Source organism: Leishmania panamensis (assembly GCF_000755165.1).
Source record: "Leishmania panamensis strain MHOM/PA/94/PSC-1 chromosome 35 sequence".
NCBI lineage: Eukaryota > Euglenozoa > Kinetoplastea > Trypanosomatida > Trypanosomatidae > Leishmania > Leishmania panamensis.
The window spans coordinates 2,024,074-2,049,341 of record NC_025882.1 but is presented as its reverse complement, the minus strand read 5'-3'; the positions used below and the strand labels follow the sequence as shown (position 1 = coordinate 2,049,341).

Here is a 25,268-nt window from a genome sequence, read left to right as displayed (position 1 = left end):
CTGGCAACCCCCTTCGCTTTTCTTTTCTCTTTGTCCCCTGGTCGTCACCCTCTCCTCATCCCCAATCCCCGCTTTGTCTCTTCTTTGTGTAAGTGTTTTTTCCCTTTCGCTTGATTTGTCTTAACTATTTCTTCATCAACTGTCCAGTACTCGTGCGGTGGCTGTTTCCGCTGCCCTCATTACAACCTTCAGCGCATTTTTCTCTTACCATTTCTTTCACATTTACGCCGCGTTTGCTTTGTCTGTGTATGGGTGTGTGTATGTGTGTGTATGTTTTTACTGGGTGACTTCCTCTTTTCTGTCTGCGAAAAGAACACAAAGGGGACTGTAGAGGCATCCCTGACACGACAGTGTCTGTCGACCCTGAAAAGAGAGGCTACAAACATTTATTACGCTTTATTTGCAAAATAGAAGGTAAAAGTAAGGGGAGGAGGGGCAACGCTGTTTATTCTTTTTATATATATTATTCGCTAGAGTGGTCCTACGTATAACTCTATACGTATACGCACAGCCAAAAAAAAAAAAGAAAACGTACGTCGTCTGCGTTGCACACCACCGCAAGCGTTACGCGAAAAGTCAAAAGAAGAAAAGAGGAGCCGAGGGAGCCAACACCTCGTTTTGTGTGTGTACACTGTGCATGTCTGTAGTTGTGTGGCTAGTTGCGCTGTGTTTGACTACGTGCTTGTGCCTCTCTGCCCTCGTGTAACCACTACCAACACCCCCTTCCAGCATTTCTTCCTGTATTTGTGAGTGTGTGTGTGTCTCTCTCTAAGCGTGTCGTCTCTCTGTTTTCTACCCTTGCCTTCTCTTCCCCCCCCCTCCCCCTTCCCCTCCTCTCTTCTGCACACACTCGCTGTCTCTTGTTTTTTTTTTCCATCGTTGTTCTCGCTGTCGCTCTCATTGTCACCTTTCGATCCTTTTCCCCTTTTTTTTTCTTTCCTCTTCGTGCCACCAATTAACTCTTCATCTCTTACTCCTCATCTCTCTCTCTCTCTGTCACTTGCCTTTCTCGCTTGTTTGGTTTTCATTTTTTTTTGTGGCTGTTGAGTTGGTGGTGCATAACGAAAAGGTACTCCTCCCTACCCGTGGCTCTCTATCACTCTCGCCTTTCATTCCTCCCCCACCCTCCCTCCCCTCGCCTTCCCTTTTCCCGTTTTCATAGTTTTGGTATAAACCCTCGCCTGACTTAAGTGACACATTAACTCATATTTCACTTCCCTCTTCCCCTCTCGCCATTTTCCCTCATCGCTTACTTCTGCCCCCACCCCACCCCGCCCTTCGTACGTTTTGCGTTATCCGCTTTAAATATAGTGGACAATAGAACCAAACGCCTACTGTTGTTGTTGTTGTTTGTCTTGTTTTTCTTCTACTTTGCCCTCCCACATATCATCCTCCTGTCCTTTCTCTCGCTCTCTCTCTCTCTCTTTTATTTCTTTCTTTTTTTTTTTCGTCTCTGTTGCAACTGTAGTTGTCTCACCCTCTTTTTTTTGTCTCCTCTTCTTGCCAATCCTACTAGCGCCGTGATTCTCGTTTGGTCAGCCGCGCGCCCTTGTTTACAGTTATTTGCATCCTCATTTTTTTTTTGCGGTTGCTTGTTTTGTTTGTGCTGTGTGTAGTGGGGGGCATCGGTGTCTGGGCTGAGGTCGACAACCGATTGAGTGTCCGTATTGGGCTTGTGGCTGTTGGTTTCCGCTGTGTGTGGTGGTGGTGGCTGTCACTCCCCTCCTTTCATCACAGCCGCCGAGTCCGGTAAGAGGAGAAAGGGTATCGTGCACGCATCCACAAAAAAAAAAGGAGAAAAAGTGCAAACACACACACACACACATAGCATGGACTCGTCTTTGACAGACGTGGAAAGCGAGCGGGGAATTATTGACGCATCTACGACATTCTTATTTCCCCATGTATTCCAGTCATGCACCCCGAACGCGTCTGCGACGGTGTCTCTAAACACACCAGGTGAGCAGCACCAGCAGCAACAGCAACATCAGTTTCCCTACCCCAAGCAGTCGTCAGGGCACTTTCACAAGATGCCGCCTCAGTTCACACCGCAATACGAAGCGGCCACATCCCCGTCGAAGGAAGGGGATGTCCGCATCGAAGGATGGGGCAATAGCGTTTCCTCCGGGGTGCAGCCCAATGTCCCGGTCTCGACAGCGCAAACCACCAAAGGGGCAAGCGTTGCCATGGCATCTTCGTGCGCCCGGGTGGTCTCTAGCCACGTGCCTCAGACCGATACGCTTCACCGCGATCCCAACGTCAACGTTACTGCATCAGAGTATTCAGTCACCGCGGAAGCAGAAAAAAATGAATCGCCAGAGCGCGTCCACGTTCTCGTTGTCTTCGACAAGGCCTTCTGCGTGTGCTTTGTGCCGTCGGCACTGCGCGCGACACTCAAGGTTGGCGAACTGGTGCTCTGTGAATGCACCCACGGTGAGAACATCGGCACCATCGTCGCGGACGTGAGCGCACTCGTCGCCAAGGTGATGCGACAGTGCCAAAATGCCATGACCTTGGCAGCAGTTGAACAGGCCTTCACTCCACCGTGTGAGCGCGTCGTCCGCGCGGCCGGCACCTCTGGGCCTTCGGTGGGTGGGGGACACGTCAATGGGTTGTTTATCGCCACAACGGCCATGTACACCGGAAAGGCTCCCGGCGGGTTACTGGCAGACCAACAGCTGCGCCGTCTTCCGTGTGTCCTTCGGCGCGGCACTAACCGAGACAAAAAGCGCGTGTACTTTGCGCGACTTCGCAGCAACGACGCGCTGGCAGCGGTGCACCGCATTCTCCGCAGCGAGTCACTGGTCGCGCAGTCAGCCGAGTATCAGGTGAGCTTCGCGCGTGTCATCATCTACTTTAGTGGTGAGCGCAGCCAATGCCTTTGGTCACCACATCAGTTCCAGCAGCTTGGTAACACGCTAGTCGACCCTTTGCGCTCAGAAACGGTGGAGTTCCGCTTCGTGAGCGAGCAGCGCCATGAAGAGCTCGACCTGACGCGCGCCGTCACCGGTGAGGAACTGAGTGAGATTCTCTACACTGCGGTAGCGGACCACCACGAACGTCAAGGTAGCAAAGGTGTACAAGGCAGCCGTGGAGGAGCCGCACAGGGATCTGCGGCCCACCGACCGGGTCAGTCGGCTCAGCACTCGCAGCAGCAGCGGCAGCAGCATCAGGCCGGGAAACTGCTTTGTGGTCACCCGAGTGTCGCGGAAGCCTACACACACACTGCGGCGTGGCCACAGCTAGCGGCAGCTCTTCCGCCAGGGAACTACGTTACCCAGGCCTCCTCTCTAACGCCGCAGCAACATGCGGTGGGCTACACGCTTGCTCCCTGTGTGTACGTGCCCCAGCAGCAACAGCCGCCCCCAAATGTGCACGCCATTGCCCTCTCCAGTCACACTGTCGCAAATACACAGTTAGCCACGCAGCCGCTGTCCTTGGTCCAGGTGCACTACCCATCCATAAACCAAGTGAAGTCGGCACCAGGAATATACTGGGCGAACGTCCCGACGCCTCCTCAGCCGCAGCGATTGGAGATACCGCAGTCACCGGAGACGACTTATTACTATGTGGTGGGCTCCGCACACCAGCAGCAGTCTGCGGGATCGCAACCCTCGTCGACCGCGCAAAGGGAGCCGACGTTTCTGCGGGCAGCAACGCTCGCCGCCCCATCCCATGTTCAGCAGCCAGCCTTCGTCGAAGTACCCGTCATGAACACAGAGAACTACCATCCAGTCTCCTACCCGCTTGTGTTACCCTCGGGCACCATCCCTTACTCGTAGTGCGCCTATTTGTGCTCTCCTTTGCCTTGGCGACCCGAGGCGAAAGGGAGGTGGCGGAGCCGAACCCAAAGAAGGCATCAGCTCCGTAGATCTCTCGCTTGTTCCGAGAAAGCCTCACCTCTTACTCTCACCCAGCCCACACTGACCAAGTCGGCCCGAGACCAGTCCTCCCCTGCCTCAGCTGCTGGACTACATCAATTACCTACCCCTTGTCCGGAAATCCAAGTGATTTTTCTTTCTTGTTCCTCTCTTCATTTTTTTCTCTCGTTTTCTTTTAGACTCTCTGGTGCTGCCTACTTCCGCTTTTTCCGCCCCCTCCCCTCCTCCCTCTGCTGCCTCACTCCCACCCTCTCCCACAACGAAAGGAAAGCCGTGCCCTTTTTCCCTTGCGCCGTCTCTCGCTCTTTTACTGCCTCTAAGCCAGTCTCCGCGCTTTTTGTACGCGATTATGTCTCGCTCGTTTTTCCTGCGTGCAGTCTTCACACCACTGTTTGGCTCTCCCCATTGGTGTGTGTGTGTGTGTTTGTGTGTGTGTGTGTGTGTGTGTTTGGTATTGTTTTTCGTCGTCTTCATTGCGCACCCTCTTGCGCCATGATAGCTCGAAGTCTCGGCGAAAAAGAAGCACACAGACACACGGCAAACGAAACTGTGGTCGACTCCTTTTTCCACGCTGTCGAACGACAGGAACGGGGGAGCACGTGACTCTTTCACTCCCCAGATTGCAAATGGGAAAAGAATAAAGACGTCTCGCGAAGAGAGGCACACGGCGATGTGTTGTCGTAAAGACGTAAACGAAAAAGAATGGCGGAAAGACAGACTAGGGCGAGTGAAATGAGTGGAGTGAGGGAGTAGAAAAATGTTGTTGGCGCACCTTTGGGGGTCGGTTGGTTGTTGTCGATGACTTGTTGCTATCTTTCATCTTTACTCTCTGTGCACGCGTCTGGGTTGCCGACTTGTTTGGAGTCGAACGAAGATGTTGAAAGGGAAAAAACTATGCGTAGGTTCTTCCGTTTCCTGCGTCTCTTTCTCTGTGTGTCTGTGTGTTTGTCACTGTGCTCAGATGTGTGAGTAGCCTTTCTAGTTTTCCTCCTCCTCCTCTCTCTATTCTCTTTTTCGACTTGTGTCTCCCTCTCTTACACCTTTTACTTGTGTTTGGGTGGCTGCGTTGTTTTTGTTGCTTATTTCTTATCGATCTTCTCTCTCATTGTATGCGCGTACTCCACCTGCTTCTCTTCTGATCCCACCGACACCTTGTAGCCCTTGCTGCTGCTCTTGTCTCTGCGCATAGTAGCAGGGCAGGGAAACGAAAAAGGTTTGATTGAGTGCCATCGTCGTCGTACTCTTATCTTGTCTATCGGCTGTCGTTTTGCTCTCCGAACTTTCGTTTTATTCCTCAGATAGTGTGTGTGTATGTGTATGTGTATGTGTATGTGTGTTGTCGATGGTGCTCCATTGAAAACACCGATGTATGTGTATATATGTGCGTTTGCTTTCGTTTTTACGCTCTGAATTATCGCTTCCGCCTTAACAGCCGTCTGTGAGATTTTGGTTACAGTTGACGTCGATGGTTTGTGTTATCCTTTGCCCTTCCTCCTCCGCCGCCCATTTGCCCCCACCCTTACTTGACTGAAAGAGAGCGAGAGAACAGGAATACAACGGAGGATGTCACACGGTGCAGCTGCCAACGGAGGCACAGACTAAGATAGGGGAGAGGGCCCAGAGAAGAGAGAAGTTGAGTGATGGAGACGTGTGCGCGGGAACATTCTCACGTGAGCAAACGGACGAAAAAAGGTAGACAACTGAGCTACAGACGCACCACAAAGGAAAGAAACATAATAGTTGAGAGAGTGAAAACAAAAGGAGCTGCGGTGTCCTGGTGCTGTCCGGCACCCGGACACACAGGCGAATACAATGCTTGTGCTTGTGCTTGTGCGTGTGTGTTTTCTGTACTCGGCCCTCCTCTCTTCTCCCCGCTCCTCCACCTTTCATGCTCGCTCTTGTTTTTTGCCTTTTTTTACTCCTTCGCTGTGGGCCCAGTCCCTGTGCGGGCGAATCTCCACAGGGTACTCCACGCACGAGCAGCACCGACAAGAAAGAGAACATCAAGAGCTACCGCAGGTAACGCCGAAGGCAGATGCGAAAATGAACTGCGAGATCGGTGGGCTTTACGCCCTTCACCACATGTCGTGCAGGCGGGGCTCGTCTCCGTCAAATAACGCGTCGACCCCTCAGTGGTATTTCCTCTGTGCGTCGCACCCTATCACTCCCCCCCCACCCTTCAGCCATTGCACTGGAGCGTTCTTCCATACCCTGTTTGAACGGGTTTCTTTGTTTTTTGTTTTTCATGGTAGATTCTCTGCTCAACCTGCTGCGCAGGTTTTGCTCATGCGCTGTCCGTGTCGCTTCTCAGCATCTCCTACCATTTCTCATTTTTGTTTCTGTTACTCTTTGCTGTTTCCTCACGCGATGGGTTACGGCGTGCACTTCTATTCCTTTTCTTTTCCTTACTCTTGTGGTTACGTAGTGACTACCTTTGCACGCGTCAAAAGCCGCTCAAGAGAGAGGGGGGGAGGCAGGGCTTCCTCTCGCTCTCTCCCCCCTCTCTCTCTCTTAGACCCTTGCGTTTTCCTTTCTTTCCCTTTTATGGATTCTATTGACTCTACTTGTGTGCGAGCAACCCCGTGGTAGCGCTAAATTCCTTCCTGGTGTAGTGGTTTGTGTGTGTCTTTGATTTGTACCGCTGCTGGCATTTTGTTGCACCTCCTCTCCATGTTCTCTCTCCTTAGAGGACTCCGGATGCCACCGTGCAGAGGACATGTTGTTTTCCTCTCTTCGCTAGCCACCCTCTCCTCCCCCTCCACAGCCAAAAAGAAAGGGAAGAAGTGCAAAGCAGGTAAATTGGGCGGGGGCCGTTGTGCTCTTTGCATTGTCCTCGCTCTTCTTCTCTGTTTTATACATGCCTCATCTGCTTCGCCATCTCCCCGCTGCGCCGTCTTTCCCCTCACCCCCGCTTCCTCCCCTTTCGCCGTTGACTCAGTTCTTTTGCGTTGCTGTTGTGAGTGTGTGTGGGGGGAGGGGGGTAGCCTGTGTGTAGGATGGAAAGCGAATAACTTCACGCCACCTTATTTTACTGTCATGAACTTGGTCACGGAGAAGCAATTTGTTGAGAGAAAGAAGAGGCGTTACCCTTCGCCGCGTTCGGGAAAAAAAAAAGCTGGCCACGGACGAGACGTGAGCGAAGAAAAGAGTGAGTCAGCGCAACACTAGCACACAATGAAAGACGCACCCCGCACGGGTCTCTCACTCTTCTTCCTCCCTGCTTTGTTTTGGGTTGCGTCAGGAAGGACAGAAGTGGCAAGTGAAGAGAACAATCCACCCAGATAACAGCGTTCTTCTACAACAGACCACGGGGTGCAAGAGTGCGAGGACGGCGCGCCCGCGCTGTCGGCCACAGCTGGCATGGCGCGCCACATCCAGGGCAAGGGGAAGGGGCATCCAGCGGCCGGAAGAACCCGCGCGATGGCCGAAAAAGACGCGGCGCCTCCTACATCCGCCCGGGTGGGCTGGCGCGGCACCGGTGCCGGAAGCATGACGGGAGCCCCCCGAATCACACCCCCCGTGTCTCCCCCGACGTCAATGGGACGAGTCTGCGCACCGCATGATGGGATGCCGCGGCTGGAAGCGGCTGAGGGGGGAGACATGGCGCCCAGGCAGAGCACCGAGACTCCGAGAGCCCTGGCCTGAGGCTGGCCGGCCTCCTCCCTGACCTCCCCGGGCATGCACCCACACCACCGCCTCCGCCCTTTGAGTGCAGGGCCCGCGAGGCGCATGGCCCGATTCGACGCCCGGCGGATCGGCCTAGCCCAGGATGTCGCCGTGGTGCAGCAGAGCGGCATAGGTGAGCTGTGGCTGGGTGCGTCTATAGGCGCGCTTTGCTCTTTGTGGCACGGAGGTGGGAAAGAGAGAGTGGAGGGAGCAATTTGTTCGCTTCTCCATTTTTGTTGGTTTCTCTTCTAGGCTTATCCGTCTCCTTGCTCGTTCTCGCTTCGAAGGAAAAGTGGAGTTACTTCCCGGTTGCATGGAGATCGTTACGTGCGTGACTGATCAACCGTGCAATGAAGTAGCCGTTTTGGGGGGCGAGGTACTCGGCGCCGAAAGTCACCAAAGAGGAGAACGCCTACAGTATAGCGTACGTACGTCCACTGCCAACAAAGCGCCAGAGGCTTTTATGATGTGCACTTTTGTCGTACAGCAGCGCCATACTTTTCAGAACTAAGGCAAGCCCAGATGCACAGAGGAGGAGGATGTCGGCCTCCGTCATCTTGAGACAAAGCCTGTTCTTTGCTTTTTTTCTTGGTGATAAGAACTTGACTACAGTGACGAGCTGGAAATGCCGTTTACCGCGCCTTCCCTCCTCCTCCTCCTCCTCCTCCTCCTCCCCATGCCCCCACCCCCGTTGATGTCGACTCTGTATTTTGTGTACGCGCTGGTTTGTGTTCCCTCGCCACCGTCCTTTCGTGGCGCCTGCCACTGTTGTTGGTTTTGTTTTTCCTATTCGATTATCGGCTGCACATCCTTGGCAAGCTAAACACCATACCAGAGAGGGAAAGTGACACGGACGATTAGGGAACTGGCAAAGAAAACATTCAGGAGAACTCCTTCCACCTCACCGCGCAAACTTCTCCGACTTTTCAATGCTCCAGGGGCTTACTTGCGTGCCTCTCTCGTGTCTGGGTGTGTGTAGGGGGGGGGGTCGAGGGGGTAGCACTTCTTCTCGTTTTCCTCTTTCACGCGTCGAGGTAGTTGTGGAGTGTCATACCAGTCGCTGTTTTTTTGTGTATGCCTCTGCGGAGCTTTTCTTATTCTTCTGTCCTCCAGCTCTCTCTCTCTCTCTGTCTACCTCTGCCGCCCGACCGCTACGTGCGTCTGCTTGTGTCTCATGTGAACTCAGTCCCTCTCTTCCATCCCTCCTTCCTCTTTTTCTCTTCAAAAGAAGACATACGTCAAACTTCGTTTTTGTTTTTTATTTTTTGTTTGTTTTTCTTTTGGGGGTTGTTGTTGTTGTTCCTGTCTCTGCCGTTTGGATTACCTTCTTCCAGTTCTTCTCTCTTCTTGTATGTCCGCATGTTGTGCGGCTTTACTCCACCCCTCTTTACCGTTCCTTTTTCGCTGGTGCCTCGTTCCCCCTTTTGCCATCCCTAAAAAAAAATTATACATTCCTGAGTTGGAGTGGGTGAAAGGGGGAAAGTGGTCAGACGCGCCGTTGCTGTCGTCGCGCTATGCGTTGGACTAACTAAACGCTCTTTTCCTCGGCGTCTCCTTCGCTTCTCCTTTTTTCTTCCTTGTGACGCTTCTAAGATCTCTCTTGTACTCCGGCCATCTCCTCCCTCTCTCTCTCTGGCCCAACTTTCCTCTCTTTGGGGGGGGAGGGGGTAAACTCCCCCAAGTCGCTCTCCGATAAAAAGGAGATGATCGCGTAGACAGTCAGAAGGAGGGGGGAGACTGTTAAGCAGCACTCGATGGGCAGCAAAGGCAAGATGGAAAAGAACGTTCGTCCCTACTGAGTCAAACACACGCAGCAGAAAAAATGAGCAGCAGGACGGAGCACCCCCTCCCCTTCGCTCCACCACCCTCAGTTTTCCTTCGCTTCCCCTGACAAAGATACAACATCCGCTCTTGCCGCGAGCGTGATAACGCCTTTCGTGAAGTCTGTGGGATGTGTTGCTTTCCTCTCGGTGCAAACCGCCTCCGTGTACCGGGGCAATCGCATCACAAGCTTACACAAAGTCACACTTGCACGCATCATCGCACCTGATCCCCCCTTCGCTGTCTCGCTCTTCCTCCTCTTAACCCTCATCACACGCACGCGCCCTTTCCTGGCCTGCACACCCGCGCATTAGATGGAGTTTGCAAGGCGCATTAGTGAGCTTGCTCACCTGGCACATCGCTTGAAACGTGTGCAGGCCGACGAAGCACGTGCGCGGCGCCTCCTCGCATCTACACGCAGCACGCCAAACGTGGTGGAAGACGAAGTTGGACTCCGACTTTCTGCCGGTCAGCATCGAGCGCGCTCGCCGGCTTCAGCGCATCACCGCACCTTCTCCAGGTGCGTGGCTGCCCAAAATCAGCTGCTGCTTCGACGCATTCCACTTTCTGTCTCACTGGTGGAGCGCAGCTGGTGGAAACTGGAATGCCGCCAGCAGCAACAAGAAGCGCAGCGAGACGCTGCGCAGCCGCCTGCAGGGGCAACGGCTGAGACCTCTGTCTCCCCCGCCACTCCAGCACTTGCACTGCAGCCCAAGAAGGACAAACAGTTCTCGATGGTGCAGTCCTCTCCTGCAGCGTCACGTCAACTTCTCGACGCTGTTGTGCTCCTTTTGAAGCTTCTCCACTCGGTCGAAGAGGCGCGCCGACAACTTCTACGGAGAAAAGAAGGGACAGCGCAGCAAAGGTGCAGCGCGGCGGACGTCAAGTGGCAGCAGTTTCAGCAGGAGTTCGCACCGCAGCTGCGCCGCCGCAATGGGAAGAGAGGAATGCAGGACGACGTGTGCGACGAGGAGGATGCTGCCCTTCTACGAAAAACAGCCGACACGCTGCAGGAACGCCGCCGTGCTGCTAAAGATGGTGTGTCGCTTTTGCGCGCCTCGCTGCTCGCCCGTTCGCTGGTCTCAGCACGCCTTTGGCAGTTGCTGCTGCGCAAGTCTGTGTGGACGGCGGCTGTCGCGGAGCATCAGCGTGTGGCAGTGTCTGGCGAGTTATCCGTGATGGTATCCTTTGCCCCACGACTGCTTCTCATGTGTCTCGCGTTTACGCGCCTTGCAATGGGGGTGTTGCGCGACTACGTGGAGGGGCGGTGCTTCAGTCGGCACGCACCGCGCTTCGTCGTGTCGATGCCATCGCGGTCGTGGCACTCTCGCAAACGGAAAGGAGGCGTCAGCAGCATCAGCGGAGATGCCACGCAGAGCACAGCAGCAGCGGAGACGCTAGTCGAAACCGTGGACAGCAAGCACGGTTTCCAGGATCGCTCTAGTGTAAATGCAGCTCTGAAAGACGAGGAAGAAGACGCGCTATTTGCCATGCTACAGGAAACCTTGCAAGCCCCTAGCTCCACTGTCACTGACCTCACACCCACAGCGAGCGCACCACGTGCCACCGAATCCGCCTTGAACTGCGCCAAGCGCAAACGACGGCCGGGCAGAGTGTCGTTCATGCGATGGATCCCCCCTCACACGGCGCACGTGATTCCGCTCGCCTCGGAGACACTCGCCCTCCATAGTTTTGTGCTGCCAGAGCTGGATGTGCCCACGCTGCTGCGAGTCGGCTGCGCCTTGCAGCTCGTCGATCTCTGTGTGACGCTGCAGCGATTGGCCTCTGGGGTGTTGGCTCTGACGCCGCAGCAGACACCATCACCTGCAAACAACAAGGAAGCCGACACGACGCTGCAGCGCACTCTTCACGGCCTCGAGGGTACCATAGCAACTGTGGGACATCAGGTGAAGAAGCATCTCATCATTCAGCAAAGCATGCGCCGCCCTAGCGAGACGGAAGTGGCGACAACACCGGAGCGCCTCAAGCCTGCAGATGCCGCACGACTCGCGGTTCAGCTGCACATGCTCCGCCTACTTCCCGCCGGCGACGTAGATTCTGCACTCTTGCTGTCGGGGCTGCTACGCGACATGTTTCCTGAACTGCGAACAAAGACGAGTCATGTATTGAGGGAAAAGGCACGGCAATCTTCTCTTTTGGCATTTGCCACACGTCCGCACCGCATGAAGCTGTACGCGCAGCACGGTCGCCGAGGCGCAGAGGGCTATGTACTTGGTACGATTGTGCAGCAGGCGCGACTACAGCAGCGACAGCTAGCCGTGGCACTCCGCGAGCAGCACATCTCCGAGACCCATGTACAGGAGCTAGGTACGCTTGCTGTATCTCTGCCATCGACGGAGCTTGTTCGACTGATTCAACTGTGCGCGAGGCATTCGAGCAGCACCTGCTTAGTGCAGCAGCAGCGAGCGTTGTCCACCGAGGCCTTCGATATTCCGGTGACCGGATGCCTCTTCCTTGCCGAGGCCCTGCTCATCTCCGGAACGCTTCAAACGACCCCTGAACAACCATGCACCCTCTCGCTACAGGAACTCTCCATCTTGTGGGATGCCGCTACACTGCTGTTCCCGCTCATTCGTGCACGAAAGGCGCAGCAACTCGTGAGTAGTGCTGGCCGCCCACACCCTTCGCACGTGGTGCAGACCGAGTTCATCATCTGGGCAACCTTTGCCGAACACGTGTTGGTGACGGTAAACGGAGCGCTGGCACAACGCCTCCAGAACCTGAAGAAGCAGCGGCAACACGAGTCTACAGCAATGCGACGCTCTCGCGTTACAAGCGCAAGCAGGGCAGCTTCAGATGTCGTCGTCGAGGAGGACGAGGCTGTCTTAACAGATAGCCAAATCACGGTGGACGCTCTAGTCAGCCTAGCAGCAGGCGTGCTAGAGTACGCGGAGAACGACGAGAGTCTCTCCGCTCGCAGCGGCATCGCTAGCACACACTCCTCTTCACTTCCAGTGCAGAGGTCGGTGCGAGTACTCGCTCATTTGCTCCAAGAGTTGGTCCTTCACGATCGGCAACTCTGGCACTCGCTCCGTATCCTCCCCAACACCCAGCGCAACGCTGTGGGGCGCCAACTTGTGATGTGCTTTGAGACTATGGGTGTGATGAACGAAACAACGACTCGTGCGCTGGACGCGCTAAGCTGTCGCAACCAAGTCGAGCTGTGAAACTTTAAAAAGCTGCGGTTTGGGGTTGCCGCATGTGTGTAACCGCTCTCTCTGTCGTTTTCTCTCTGTCCTCTACATACTCCTCACATGCTGCCGTGTCCTCCTGTTTGCCAAATAGTGTGGGGGCCTCGTATCAGTTTGTTTGTCAGCGGCGAACTTGTGCGAGTTCAGTGAAGGGGGAAGCACGTGAAGGCAAGCCGCTAAAGAACGTCAACAAGAACACGGTAGAATCCTGCCCACGCGTGCAGAACTGAGTTGCACATAGACGAGGACGGTGGGCCGTTGGGAGGAAAACGTAAGGAGCGAGGGAAAGAGGAGTAGTAGAGCCACCGAAATTGTCAGGGTACAAACGATGAGAAGGACAGAGGCGACTTTGCCAATCACAACGGCGGAACCTTAAACTCTTCTCTTTTTTTTTCGTTGGTCTTTCGGTAGACGTTGTCGACGCGCTCCCTCACCACACCCCCACACGCCTTACCGCTCATGCCGCACAAATCTGCGATCACCGTTCTTTGGATGCCCTTCACTCTTTCGCTCACCGCGTCGCCTCCATCACTCCTCTCTCTCGCTCACTCCTTCGCCTGTCAAACGCTTCACTCTTGGGCGGCTGCTCGTCACCACTGTCCTTTTGCCGTCAAGCACACACACACACACACACACACACACACACACGCACACACACATTGGAAACTTTATGGACGCTGAAGTACACTTTACCTTTCGCTCTCCTCACTGCCTCACTGTTACTCTAAAGACTCCTTACTAGTCTTTACTCGGAGCCTTTCTCGTGTCTCGTGTTCTCTGCTGCTCCACTAACGTCTCGCTCTCTCCCCTCCACCCCCCCTCCCTCCCTCCAGCACTCACTACATGCTCCAGGCCCAGTGACATACATACACAGAGTACATTCAGCGATACTTCTTGCTACTTCTGTACACTTTTTCTTTTGGCGTTTTGGCTCCTTCTTGTTGCCCCCCCCCCCACACACACACACACCATCACCTTCTTTTCGCTGTCGAATGCCCTCTGCAAGTGCGAGAGGTCACTGCCATTCTCTCTTGTTCGTCTCCTTTCCGTTTTCTCGTAATCGCCTTCTCTGTGTTTTGCTCATTTCCTCTGGATGTGCTGAATTGTAGTTGCAGCCGCACCTCCCTCCTCAACAGCTATGGCGCCCGTACTGGGCAAACTCTGCTCTGGCATCTGCCAGGTTGCCGTTGCATGCGGACTTTCCGGCGCCGTCTACTACCGCCGCAAGTACCGCAGTATGGCCACCGACGATGCCAGTACCGTGCACTCACTCGTCACCTTCTCCAAAGATGACCGGCGCGACATGTACGACGTCGCCATCGTAGGCGGCGGCATTGTCGGTGTCGCCACGGCGCGCGAGATCCGCAAAAAGTACCCCAGCAAACGCGTCGTTCTCATCGAACGTGAGGCCGATGTGGCGCAGCACCAGTCCGGCCACAACAGCGGCTGCATCCACGCCGGCATGTTCTACCCGCCCGGCTCCGCCATGGCGCGCCTGTGCCCTCGCGGACACGGTCTGATCATCGACTACTGCAAGAAAAACAAACTCCCCTACGAGCTGTGTGGCAAGATGATCGTCGCCACCGAGGACAGCCAGCGCCCGATCGTTCAGCGCCTGTACGACTGGGGTACTGCAAACGGTGTCAAGGGGCTCGAGATCCTTGAAGGCGAGGAAGCTATCAAGAAGAAGGAACCGCTGGTGACCGGTGTATCTGCTTTGTGGTCCCCCGCTTCGGGCATCGTGGACTTTTCGGAAGTCACGCGCTGCATGCTGCGTGAGATGACGGCCCACGCTGATAACAACTTCGCCGTACAGTTTCAATTTGATGCTCAGGACTTCGTGGGCGTATCGGTGACCAAGTCACCGGTGGCGGGTACAGAGGAGCTGGTGCTCATCCGCGGCCGTGAAAAGCACCACCTGGGGCCGGAGAAGACCATCTTGGCAAAGAACGTCATAACCTGTTGTGGTCTCGACAGCGACATAGTGGCGAAGCACTCTGGTGGCATTGTGGAGTGGGTGGGCAAGCGTTTGCTGCAGACGTACAGCTTCCGCGGGCGGTACTACCAGTTGACGCCTGAGCGTGGTGATCTCGTGCGCATGCACGTGTACCCGTGCCCAGATAACCGTAGGGGCTTGAGCGTTGGTGTGCATTTCACACCGACAGTGGATGTGCGTCGTGGCCGCCAGGTGATCGTCGGACCAGGCTCTGCGTTGGCACTGGATCGCTATGGCTACACCCCCTACACGATCGATCTCGAGTACTGCTTCAACTGCGCCTTTAGCAAGGGTGGATGGGTGAGTCTCACCTCCAACTTTGGTGTCATCTGCCAGACCTACTACATGGACCTCAGCAAGCGAAAGTTCCTAAGCGAGGCACAAAAGCTAATCCCCTCTATCGAGGCAAAGGACATCGTGGACAGCTTCTGCGGCGTTATGGGCGTCGGGGTGGCGGAGGACGGAACTCTCAGCATGGATCTCGCGATGGAGTTCGCACGACCACGTGTAACGGTGCAGGCAACGATGGACAAGAATAAGGTGCTGGAGCCATTCAAAGGTGCGCCGAGCGCTGCTAAGGCAATTGAGGCGACCGGCAGTGCGAAGCCACTCATCCTGAACGTTCGTAACGCACCGAGCCCGGCCGCCACCGCGTCTATGGCAATTGCGGAGGATATTGTGCAGGCTGCCACCTCACGCTTTCAGTGGTAGTCACCCTGCAAAGCAGTGAGGTACCTGAAGCGCAGCGTCAGTCCCTTACTGCCCCTCTCTCGCTCACTCCCCATTCTGAGTCTCTCTATACACGGACTCCTCTTCAGCGTGCTTATTTTCTCTTTTGTATGCTGCTTTTCTCTTTGGTTTTTCTCTACAACTCAAACGTGCTTTGGTGTTGCTGTTTTCTCTTCTCATCCAGTGCCTCGCTTTCCTCTTGCTCCGGTGCGGTTCGCCTACCTCTCCCTATCCATCCAATGAGGCATTCCTCATTGGATGGACGTGGCAGGGCCTCCGCTGTGGCTCTGAGTGGAAATTGGGTGGTAACGTCGTCACTCTGAGGAGTCAGATGTGTGCGAATCGTGCTGGTTTGAAGCAGAAGTGGTACAGCCTATTCGCCTCATGAATAAGGGATTGCATAAGGGCACAACTTGTGAGAAGGGCGGCAAGTAACTTTTACCCGCTCACCCCACACCCACGCTCGTAATAGCCCAGAGAGCATACTCACTTGGTGCGTCGTTGACTGGTATGTGGTCTGATGTTACTTTGTTGAGTATCGCCTTTTCTGTCACCCACGCTATTCCAGCTTCACAGCCAAAGATAACCCCATTTCTAACTTTTTTCATCTCTCTCCCTCTCTCTCTCTCTTGCGATGAGGGAGAGAGATGAAAAAGTTACATATGCGGCATCATTACAGTCATACATACGTGTGTGACGAGGGTGATGTTAAGTGTCCACTTCCTCTTCCGTCTCTGTGATGACGACGCCTTGGAAAGATCAGCGATCTCGTTGACGTCTGTGTTGTGGTCCCCCCACCACCACCTACTTCTTCCCGTGCCCAGCTCAGTGCTTCTCTCTTGTTCATTTCTTCGGCCGGCAGGTTGAGTCTCGCGTTTCTCTCCTTCAGTCACAGTGCACCCACTCGCAGGCATGGTGGGCCCACCACGCCTTCCTTCCGCTGCGGCGCGCGCCTTGGTGACGTTTCTCTTGCTTCTGGGTCTTGTTCACCTAGCGTATGGGTGGTCCAGCTCTGATGCCTACACGATTGTCCTGCTAAACGACTTTGACACGGACCTCGTGCTACAGGATCAGTTCTACAACGCTCCCAACGGCACGCTCTTGACCATTGCGCGCAGTGGGTATCGCCTCATGGAAAGAGGTATCGCGCCATCGACCTCTGCATCCACTTTGACAGCGACCAAAGGGGCGTCAGCGTTGGCGGGAGAGGCAGCGCCCACGCCCGTCTATGCCCTGGACGAGCGCCTCTCCACCGCGATGGCGTATCAAGGCATGAAAGCCGTGAATTCCCCTCTCCCATTTCGCTGTCGACTCTCCGGAGAGTGGGTGGTGTGGAGCAAGGAGCGGCCGCGCGGAAGTGGGGTGGATGAGCAGCCCCGAGGAAAGGACGCTGAGCCGGAACCGGCTCTGTTGCACTGCCGACTTCCGCTTCCACAGAACCAGATGGAGCAAGCGTTGCAGCAGCGCCGCTACATTGCGCATAATCGCGCCGCCATGTCTGCTGCACTCGAAGCGTGGTGGCACACTGCTGCCAGCGAGCAGGCCTCCCGCTGCCTGTACGGAGACGGCGAGAAGGCATTGACGGGAACGGAGCGATACTACGAGCTGTGCCCCGCCGGCGTTGTGTACCGAGTTCAGCACCAGCGCCTTAAGCGCCTGCTACAGATCCCCTCTCAGCACCGCGGCACTGGGGACGACTTCATGCGAATGGAGGACACACCAAGTGTTCTCCACTTCTTGCACAAGATGCACTACAGCCCGTCGAACCGGGATGCCATCTTGCAGAACTCGCAGTACAACGGCGTCTTTGAGCCGATAGGTCGGTACCACTCCCGTCTTTCGAAGCCGCGATGGAACATGGAGTACCTGGTGTGGGAGAGTTGGTATCCATCAACGAATCCGTGTGTCACACACTACACGTTACTCTCCGATTTTTCGGGGGCAGGGGTCAGTAACGAAAACACTACTGCGCGAACTCGAGGAGCACCACGTGCGGTGCGGCCGCAAGACGCCTACTGGAAAACAGTGGTGCGCTTCAGGTGCCCGTCGCACCGCTCCGAAAAGCGGACGCACAAGACGTCCCTGTGGACGGTGACTGAGGCTCGCCAACTGTGTGAATACCACGTGGAGGTGATGAGCGACCTGGTCTGCGGCTGGGAGCAGGAGCTGGACAGTTTCCATGTGAACCCTGTGCCGTGTGTAGTGGTGAATTGACGCCTTTGTTGTCACAGAGATAAAGGACCAAGATGCAGCTGCTGCCGGGCCTCGGCGCCAATCTAGACGTGGGTGTGTGTATGTGTGTCAGTGTTGTGAACTGCTCTCTTTGCTTTTCGTTTCATCCTCCCTCCACCACCACAGCGCAGAGATAGAAGAAAGCTCAGGTGCTACTTCGATGGCTGCTCGACAGCGATCTGTTCGTCACACACGCACACGCACACATGCACGCGTACGAAAGGCGAACACGGCGGAAGGAGTCTCCGTTTGGGTGTTGTACCGCAAGCGGAGAGGCGTTGTACAGTGATCAAGGGATCGCAGCTCCCACAAGTTTGCTCCACCTCCCTTGCAGACCTCGCACACGATGTCGCTGCTTCTTCCTTCTTTGGTTTCGCGTGTGCCGATCCCTGATGCTGAGACAAAGCATCCCTTCGCTTTTCTTTTACATTTGTATGTTTGACGCTCGCACTCGCTGCGCACGCTGGCCCTTTCACTTTTCTGCTCTCTCGCTCTCTCTCTCTCACCCTCTCGCATCTCGTCTTTGCCCTCTCCCCCCCCCTCTCGGCATGGCAAAGCCAATCATCAAGGGCAGGAGCGGCACGTGGGGTACGCAGCTGTGTCGTTTAGCCTCACCTGATCCGAAAGGCAGGGCCCGTTTGTCTTGCGCGGGGTTGCGCTTTTACTGTCCGAGCCCACACTTCTCGGTTGCGTTTGCCACACCTCTGCCTCTCTCGCTTCTTCTATCTTATTTTTGTAGAATGGACAACGGTCGCCGGCGTGGGTCGAAGCCGCCTGGCTCGCCGCAGCTCTTTCGAGCGAACCCGCCAAAGAAGGGCGGTGACCCCTCAGACGCGCTTCTGCTCTCCCCAGACGTGCTCGACGATGCCACACGGAGAGAGCTACTGCAAGATGTACTTCGCCAACGTCGCGCGTCACTGTCGCCAGTTGGTCGGCTCTCAGGCCCGGGGGCCGTAGCCGGGGATGTTCACACAGACAAGGAACCCTTTGCGCACCAGCTGCGCGCGCGGGTGCGTGCCGGCAGCAGCGCCAACAGTGACAACCTTGTCACCGCCATGGCGGCACGCCTCAAGGACCTGGAGTCCAAGCAAAAGGCATACCAGGCAGAGCTGCAAGAGCTGCATGCCAAGTACCGCCAACTCAACGACAATTATCATCGAGAACGTGAGTTGCGTGAGGAGGCAGAGACGGCGGTGTTAACGCTCTACGACGAGAAGGAACTGCTCGAGGCGCAGCTGCGAGAGAAGGAGGCCGCACACGCGCGCGCATCCAACGCCACAAACAACCACCCACCACCACCCCTCAACCGCGTGGGAAAAGTGACCCACAGTACCCAAGCCTCACCCTCGCACGCGCCGGTCACGCCGTTACGCGCTGTAAAGGTCGACCTTTTTAGCGGCAATTTCAAGGACCACCACAGCGACGACGGCGCCAAGGCAACCGGGAAGGCGGGTCCGACACACCGTGTGGATACGGGGCGGCCCGACACCGTGCACCTCACTCCCCAAAGGGTCGGCGGCTTGCCGGACAACCGCAACGCTGCCTCCGCTGTCGCAGGCTCGTCTCCGAAGCCGCCGCATTCTCGGCACTCGGTCGGCACCGTGGATGTGGAACTGCTCACAAAGAATGCGCGCATTCTATCCGATTACGTGGGCTGGAAAGGCGTTGTCAGGGAGGGCAACCAGGCTGGCATCCGCGAGCGCGATGCTGTACGGGTCGTAGTCTACAAGAACGGTATTTGCGTGAACCAAGGACCCTTCCGCCCGTACGGCTGGGCACTGTGCGACGCCTTCCTGGATGATCTCATCGAGGGCTTTTATCCGTACGAGTTCAAGGAAAGGTACCCTGATGGGTTTCCGATTGAAGTGGTGGACCGCACCAGCGAAACGTGCGAAACACATCGTATTGGTGCCGCACATGGTAGTGGGGTCGCGTCCCTTGAAAACGCAGGGCCGTTGTTCCCAAAGGAAGGCGGTCGGCGACTCGGTGGGGCACGACCGAACTCCGGCCGCAATCCTCATCGCGTCCACACACTAGACGAGCAGAAGAAGAATATCGACTACGCCCCTGTAAGTGCAGAGGAATTTCTGAAGAAGGTGCCAGCGCAAACAATGACCGCAGGCGGTCAGCTGGTCTCAGTGCGCAACGATGTGGCGGCCTTGATGGGAGTGGCGGCAACCAGCTCGTCAGCGTCTCAAGTTTCGAGAACGATCAAGCATGTCAGTGCTGCCGAGGTCGCGTATTGTCGGAAAGTGACGCAGCAGCAGCGATCCTCCTCGCTCGTGAATGCGGCTACCGTCGCTGCCAGTTCAATGTTCGTGGGTAACCTCATTGCGGTTCTCATACGCCTCCCCAATGGACAGAAGATCAAGCTCCACATGGCCCCAGAGGACACAGTGGCAGCCTTGCGCAAAGAATTCGTTGCCGCAGCACCGAACTTCCAGACAGTCCGCTACGAACTGTATCAAGCCTTTCCGCTGAAGCAAGAGTGGAATGACCATCAGCTCACTTTTGCAAGTTTGGGCGTGAAGAAGAGTTGCACGCTCATGGTGAAGTTGATCAAGTAGACGGGACTGGCTATCCCCGCAGGAGCCGCGCGTGCGACGACACGCAGCCCGTCCCCCACCATCCCCTCGGTCAAGAACGGTAGATGCATTTCCCTCACTCTCGTTCGGATAACACTCCTTTTTCACTCTCTGTTAGTGCGTATGTGCCACTGTTATTCCAAGGAGGGCTGTGACGTGGAGAGGGACAGAAAAAGCGACTGTGTGGAGAGGCCAGCTCTGCGGCCGCGCTCGTTTTGCTCCCTGGCCACCCCATTTGATGTACACTATCGCTGACACTGTCGTGACAGACATGCTTACGAACATGAACAAGAAAGCAAGAGAGGCGTGAGAGCTGCGTATGCACGGATGCATGAGGGTGCGTATGGTCATCGTCTCGTGAGCACCAACTTGATCGCCTGGCGACGTGTAGTCAGCAGACCAACTTCTCTCTCCGCCATACTTGAACGCTGCACACGCCTACAGCTTTCGTTGTTTTATTTTCGATGCGCCTTGCCTTGCACGTCTGCTGTGGTCGAATAGCATATCGACAGCGTCTCTTCTCACATGGCCCCCCTCGCCCTTTTCGGTAGTTCTCGTTATCCCCTCCATCTACGTGTGCGTGCAGAACACCCCACCACACAACTACCCCCCCCCACGGCGCGTTGTCCCGGATGTGGCGCACGGTACCTCTCTATTGCACTGCAGCTGCCGTGACGGTGGAGGAGTGTCTTCACGACATCCATCGGGGACGGGTCGCCGCGGCGCTTCCTCGCCTCAACAAGCTCAAGGCAACGTTGTGTACCGTGCAGGGTGTCGACTTCGCACGTGCACTGTGCTTCCTCTTCGACAAGAAGAGCAACCTGCTAGCTGCGCGGCAGAGCCTGCTGGAAGAGCTGCGTCTGCATCCCCAACATCACGAGGCGCAAGCACTGCTGCATCAAGTCAACGACACCGCACGGCCTCTCTTGGCACCGCCGGCAGAGGTTCGAAAGCAGTACCCCTTGTTTTCCCTTCTCTTTGACGCCCTGCTCGACTCCACAATGCTGACGTGGCCTCGACTTCTGCACCTCTACCAGGCAGTTGACCGTCTTGCGCGTCTTGACATGAAAGACAGCAGGAACGGGGATCCAGGACATGTTGTGGAGTGCGGGACTGCAGGTGGCGGGTCGGCTGTACTTATGGCCGTTGTGCTAGCGGAAGCAGAGAATTCATGCGGCATTCTTACGTCGCCGCTGCGGCGTGTATTCGCTCTCGACAGCTTCACTGGTATGCCGTCTCCCACCGCAAAAGACTGCCTTGCCAGCATCCCTGTCAGTGCATCGTCTTCTTCGCAGCTCAAACCCCCGCGGAGCCCAGACGAGGCGACGGCGTCGTGGGGAACCGGCACGTGCCGTTCGCCGGCGACGCACGTGCAGCAGCTTGCGCGACACTTTGCTGTCGAAGACCGACTCGTGGTGATTGAGGGGCTCTTTGCCGACTCCATTCCAGCGCGGCTACTGTCGCGCAGCGACGTCCAGCGAGACGGCGTTGCACTTCTTCACGTTGATGCCGACTGGCATGCGTCCACGCGTGCAGCACTAGAACTTATTGTACCTGTAATGCGCCGTCGCACAGCAGGCGATAGGGGCATGGGCGGAAGCCCATACCCCTGTCGCATAGTGCAAGTCGACGACTATCACTACTGGCAAGGCTGTCGCGAGGCTGTTGACGAGTACGTAGCGAAGTGGGGAGCCGGGTCTCCGCACATTGGCGACATCGACGGCAATGCAGTCTGGTTTGCTGTTTCCAGAGACGGCGACGATGTGACACACAACACCACCTATCAGTGATACGTGACTGTTGGTTCTACATGGGCGTGCTTGGGCACAGACCTTCCTTCCCGAAGAAACCAAAGCATGTGTGCAGTCAGTGAAGGTGACATCACATGCCCAGCTACTGCGGAGCAGCAGGCAAACTAAGCTAGACTGGAGCGCCTCTTTCTTTCTTGGTCTTTTACATCCGTCTCTGCAGGAGGAGGAAACGAGCCACTCAATTACACAAACATGTTTCGCTGCCATCGATAGGCTTCTCTACTCTGACAGCCCAGTCGCACATTGCTTCATCCTCTTCCATTTCCATTTCTGGTTTCCTCCTCGCCTCTTTGTCACTCAACGTCGTGTGTGTGTGTGTGTGTGTTTTCGTACTCCTATCAGGAAACACACGACTGAGTTCCTCAGTTTGACGACTCTCTTTTAATTTTTTCTCTGCGCCTTCACGCCTATGCCGAAGGAGACCGTATCGCGGTGGAGCGAGTCTCGCTATACGAACTTGCAAGTACCGAGCTACGTTCCCTCCGAGGCCCTCATGCACGAAGATGGGCAGTTTCTGCGCGCCTTTCTTCTCCGTGTGTTAGCGAATGATATGCAACGCATGCTCGCCACCAACACGTGCGCTGCGTACTTCCGCAACATCCCACTGGAGCCGGAGTACGACGCGAGTGGAAACCGCACCAACACGCCTGAGAATGTGGTGATGGAAAAGCGACTGCGCGTCATGGACGACATTAGCAAGCTTCTGCGCACTTACGTGGAACGGGCCGAGTACGCGGCCAACAAGTCCAAGGACATCAACCGTCGCATCTACTTCACAGCGGAGCAGATCGAAACGGGCGACTTCGGTGCTCTCATCGGCCCGCGGGGCTTGGTGCATCAGCAACTGGAGAAGGAGACAAACTGCCACATCGTGCTGGTTGGGCGTGGCATCACCAATCCGCTAAAGGACACAAACCCGAATGCGGCCGCCATGGCGCTGGAAGACCCACACGTGCGCATCACCGCCACCACGGAAGAGGATCTGCAAACCGCTGCCGAGCGCATCGAGTGGATTCTGTCCGATGAGCCGGAGGCAGTCGAGTTCCGGGAGAACAACCGCCGCCGCATGGCCCAGGTGGACGGCCGCTACGATCCGCGTACGTGGATGACAGCGGCGGAGAAACGGAAGAAGGCAGCCGCGGAGAAGGCGGCTGCAGCGGGCGACGACGAGGCGGGGGCGGAGAAGGGTCGGAAACGGGTGCGCGAGGAGGCACCGATTGAAGAGGAAGACACCGAGCTCAACGAGTTTCTCGAAGACCTGTAGACCTCTACTCTGCACCAGCCACTGCCTGAATGGTAACAGATGGGAGGCGTTGTGTTGTTGTTATTGCTGTTATTGTTGTTGTTGTTGTTGCGTGGCAGGCGCAGACCTTGGTTGGGATGCTTACTAACACTGTGCAGTGGTGGCAGTGATCATCAGAAACCTCCGCCCTCCCCTCCCCTCCCCTCCCCTGTGAAGAAAAATGGACAAACAGTACCTGTAGCAACGACGTGGAGGCACTCGCCGCACCGTGAACGAAGTGTACTTCTTCCTCGTGACTGTGGTGCACAAAGGGCGGGGGGAAGGAGGGGGTAGCGTGATGTGGTTGTCATGCGGCGCCGGAACACTCCACCCACATATAAGATCAATGCTCTCTCCACGCTATATCCCCCATCACTGCTGCGCTGTCTCCCCTCATCCCTGCCCCCCCCCCCCCCCCCCTACCCGCCTGCACCGCTTGACAGAGAGGCCTTCCGTTCCGTAAGGGTGTTTTGTTTTTCTTTTTCTTCGCGAAGTGTGGAGAAGCGGCAGCAGCACCCCTCCCCATGTCCCACAAGCGACCGCAGTCCTCCGCAGAGGAGTCGAACGGGACGGCCGATCTCAAGAAGCCACGTTTTGACCCCATCTCTCTAGGCCTCCCTGCTGAGTTCCAGCTCACCGACTACACACGCCTAAAGGGGTGCAGCTGCAAACTGCCGCAGCCGAAGCTGCTGGCCCTGCTGCAGGAAGTCTCAACAACGCCTGGGCAGGAGGACGTCGGTATGGACTGCAGCATTGTGCCTCTGCACCACACGAACAGCAAAGGTGAGGCGCTGTTCCTCGTCTCTACAACGGACTTCTTCTTCCCCAGTGTGTCGGATCCGTTCCTTCAGGGACAAATCGGGGCTGCAAACGTCTTGTCAGACTTGTACAGCATGGGCATCTCACACTGTGATACGATGCTGATGCTGCTCGCGGCTAGCACCGACATGGACGAGCATGAGCGCATGGTCACGACACGGGAAATCATGAAGGGTTTTGCGGAGCGGGCGCAGTTGGCGGCGACGACGGTCACAGGCGGGCAGACAGTCATGAACCCGTGGCCGCTGATTGGCGGGGTGGCCATAGCGGTTGTATCAGAGGTGGAGATGGTGCGACCAAGTGGTCTCTTGCGCGCTGGAGACGTATTAGTGCTGACGAAACCGCTGGGATGCCAGGTTGCCGTGAATCTCAAGCAGTGGCTGCTGCGGCCCACCCCACTGTACGAGGAAGCCATCGCTGAGCATATCACTCCCGGCGAGATCGAGGAGCTGTACAACATGGCCACAGACAGCATGCGGCGCCTGAACCGCGAAGGGGCTCGGCTAATGGGGAAGCACAGCGCGCACGGAGCCACTGATGTGACCGGCTTTGGCATTCTGGGGCACGCAAACAACTTTGGCGCAGCTCAGAACGTCGGCGATGCGCCGCGCTCACTCTGCCTCGTACTGGAAAGACTACCGATGTTCAAGACTGCCGTGGCTGCCTCGAAGCGGATGAATGACAAGTACCGTCTCCTCGAAGGGTATTCGGCGGAGACGAGCGGCGGGCTGCTGGTGGCGTTCCCGAGCACCACTGCGGCGGAGGCGTTCTGCGCGGAACTCACGGAGGCCGATGGCGGGTGTCCGTCGTGGATTGTCGGGCGTGTAGAAGAACGCGCCACCAACGCCGCCGATGGCGTCTACGCCCGTCTAACAGACGAGTATGAGATTATTGAGGTGTGATGTGCCAGCGACGCGGCAAGACAATGGCGACGAAAGCAACACCGGTATCTGATGAGGAAGCTGCGGTGGGCTTCCCCACCGTTCGTGCTCGTGTCACGCAGCGCCTTGGGGGCACTTGAGAGCATCCTCTTCCTCTCTTTGCACTCGCTGACTCACGACTCTGTGAACCGCGACTGCTGCTCTTGGTACGGCACGCCGCCCTGAAGCACTCCTAGTACGGTGCACCTCCATCCTCAACCACGCCATTAGAACAGTTCTTCTCTCTTTTTTTTTCCTTTTCACACCGCCCTCTTTCTGTTAGTCCTTAATTCATTGAACAGCGGCACGCTCTC

At 56.2% G+C, this 25,268-nt stretch overlaps 8 protein-coding genes across 8 annotated transcripts, besides 1 other annotated feature; all 8 read left to right on the top strand.

The window, feature by feature from the left end:
* Positions 1 to 1,829: 1,829 nt before the first annotated feature.
* LPMP_355610 (hypothetical protein) lies at positions 1,830 to 3,782 on the top strand (the record flags this gene model as incomplete). Its single annotated transcript, XM_010705190.1, has 1 exon — positions 1,830 to 3,782. The coding sequence occupies one exon, from the start codon at positions 1,830 to 1,832 to the stop codon at positions 3,780 to 3,782; it is 1,953 nt and encodes a 650-aa protein (XP_010703492.1).
* A 3,372-nt stretch (positions 3,783 to 7,154) lies between these two features.
* Positions 7,155 to 7,733: a repeat region.
* A 2,369-nt stretch (positions 7,734 to 10,102) lies between these two features.
* Positions 10,103 to 12,556, top strand: LPMP_355600 (hypothetical protein; the record flags this gene model as incomplete). The annotated part of the gene is made up of 1 exon (XM_010705189.1): positions 10,103 to 12,556. One exon carries the CDS (start codon positions 10,103 to 10,105, stop codon positions 12,554 to 12,556), a length of 2,454 nt encoding a protein of 817 aa, XP_010703491.1.
* A 1,162-nt stretch (positions 12,557 to 13,718) lies between these two features.
* Positions 13,719 to 15,287, top strand: LPMP_355590 (hypothetical protein; the record flags this gene model as incomplete). The annotated part of the gene is made up of 1 exon (XM_010705188.1): positions 13,719 to 15,287. The coding sequence occupies one exon, from the start codon at positions 13,719 to 13,721 to the stop codon at positions 15,285 to 15,287; it is 1,569 nt and encodes a 522-aa protein (XP_010703490.1).
* Positions 15,288 to 16,217: 930 nt separating this feature from the next.
* Positions 16,218 to 17,519, top strand: LPMP_355580 (hypothetical protein; the record flags this gene model as incomplete). The annotated part of the gene is made up of 1 exon (XM_010705187.1): positions 16,218 to 17,519. One exon carries the CDS (start codon positions 16,218 to 16,220, stop codon positions 17,517 to 17,519), a length of 1,302 nt encoding a protein of 433 aa, XP_010703489.1.
* Positions 17,520 to 18,277: 758 nt separating this feature from the next.
* LPMP_355570 (hypothetical protein) lies at positions 18,278 to 20,104 on the top strand (the record flags this gene model as incomplete). Its single annotated transcript, XM_010705186.1, has 1 exon — positions 18,278 to 20,104. The coding sequence occupies one exon, from the start codon at positions 18,278 to 18,280 to the stop codon at positions 20,102 to 20,104; it is 1,827 nt and encodes a 608-aa protein (XP_010703488.1).
* Positions 20,105 to 20,754: 650 nt separating this feature from the next.
* Positions 20,755 to 21,912, top strand: LPMP_355560 (hypothetical protein; the record flags this gene model as incomplete). The annotated part of the gene is made up of 1 exon (XM_010705185.1): positions 20,755 to 21,912. One exon carries the CDS (start codon positions 20,755 to 20,757, stop codon positions 21,910 to 21,912), a length of 1,158 nt encoding a protein of 385 aa, XP_010703487.1.
* Positions 21,913 to 22,342: 430 nt separating this feature from the next.
* LPMP_355550 (branch point binding protein, putative) lies at positions 22,343 to 23,197 on the top strand (the record flags this gene model as incomplete). Its single annotated transcript, XM_010705184.1, has 1 exon — positions 22,343 to 23,197. One exon carries the CDS (start codon positions 22,343 to 22,345, stop codon positions 23,195 to 23,197), a length of 855 nt encoding a protein of 284 aa, XP_010703486.1.
* Positions 23,198 to 23,739: 542 nt separating this feature from the next.
* Positions 23,740 to 24,936, top strand: LPMP_355540 (selenophosphate synthetase, putative; the record flags this gene model as incomplete). The annotated part of the gene is made up of 1 exon (XM_010705183.1): positions 23,740 to 24,936. The coding sequence occupies one exon, from the start codon at positions 23,740 to 23,742 to the stop codon at positions 24,934 to 24,936; it is 1,197 nt and encodes a 398-aa protein (XP_010703485.1).
* Between the last annotated feature and the right edge of the window lie 332 nt (positions 24,937 to 25,268).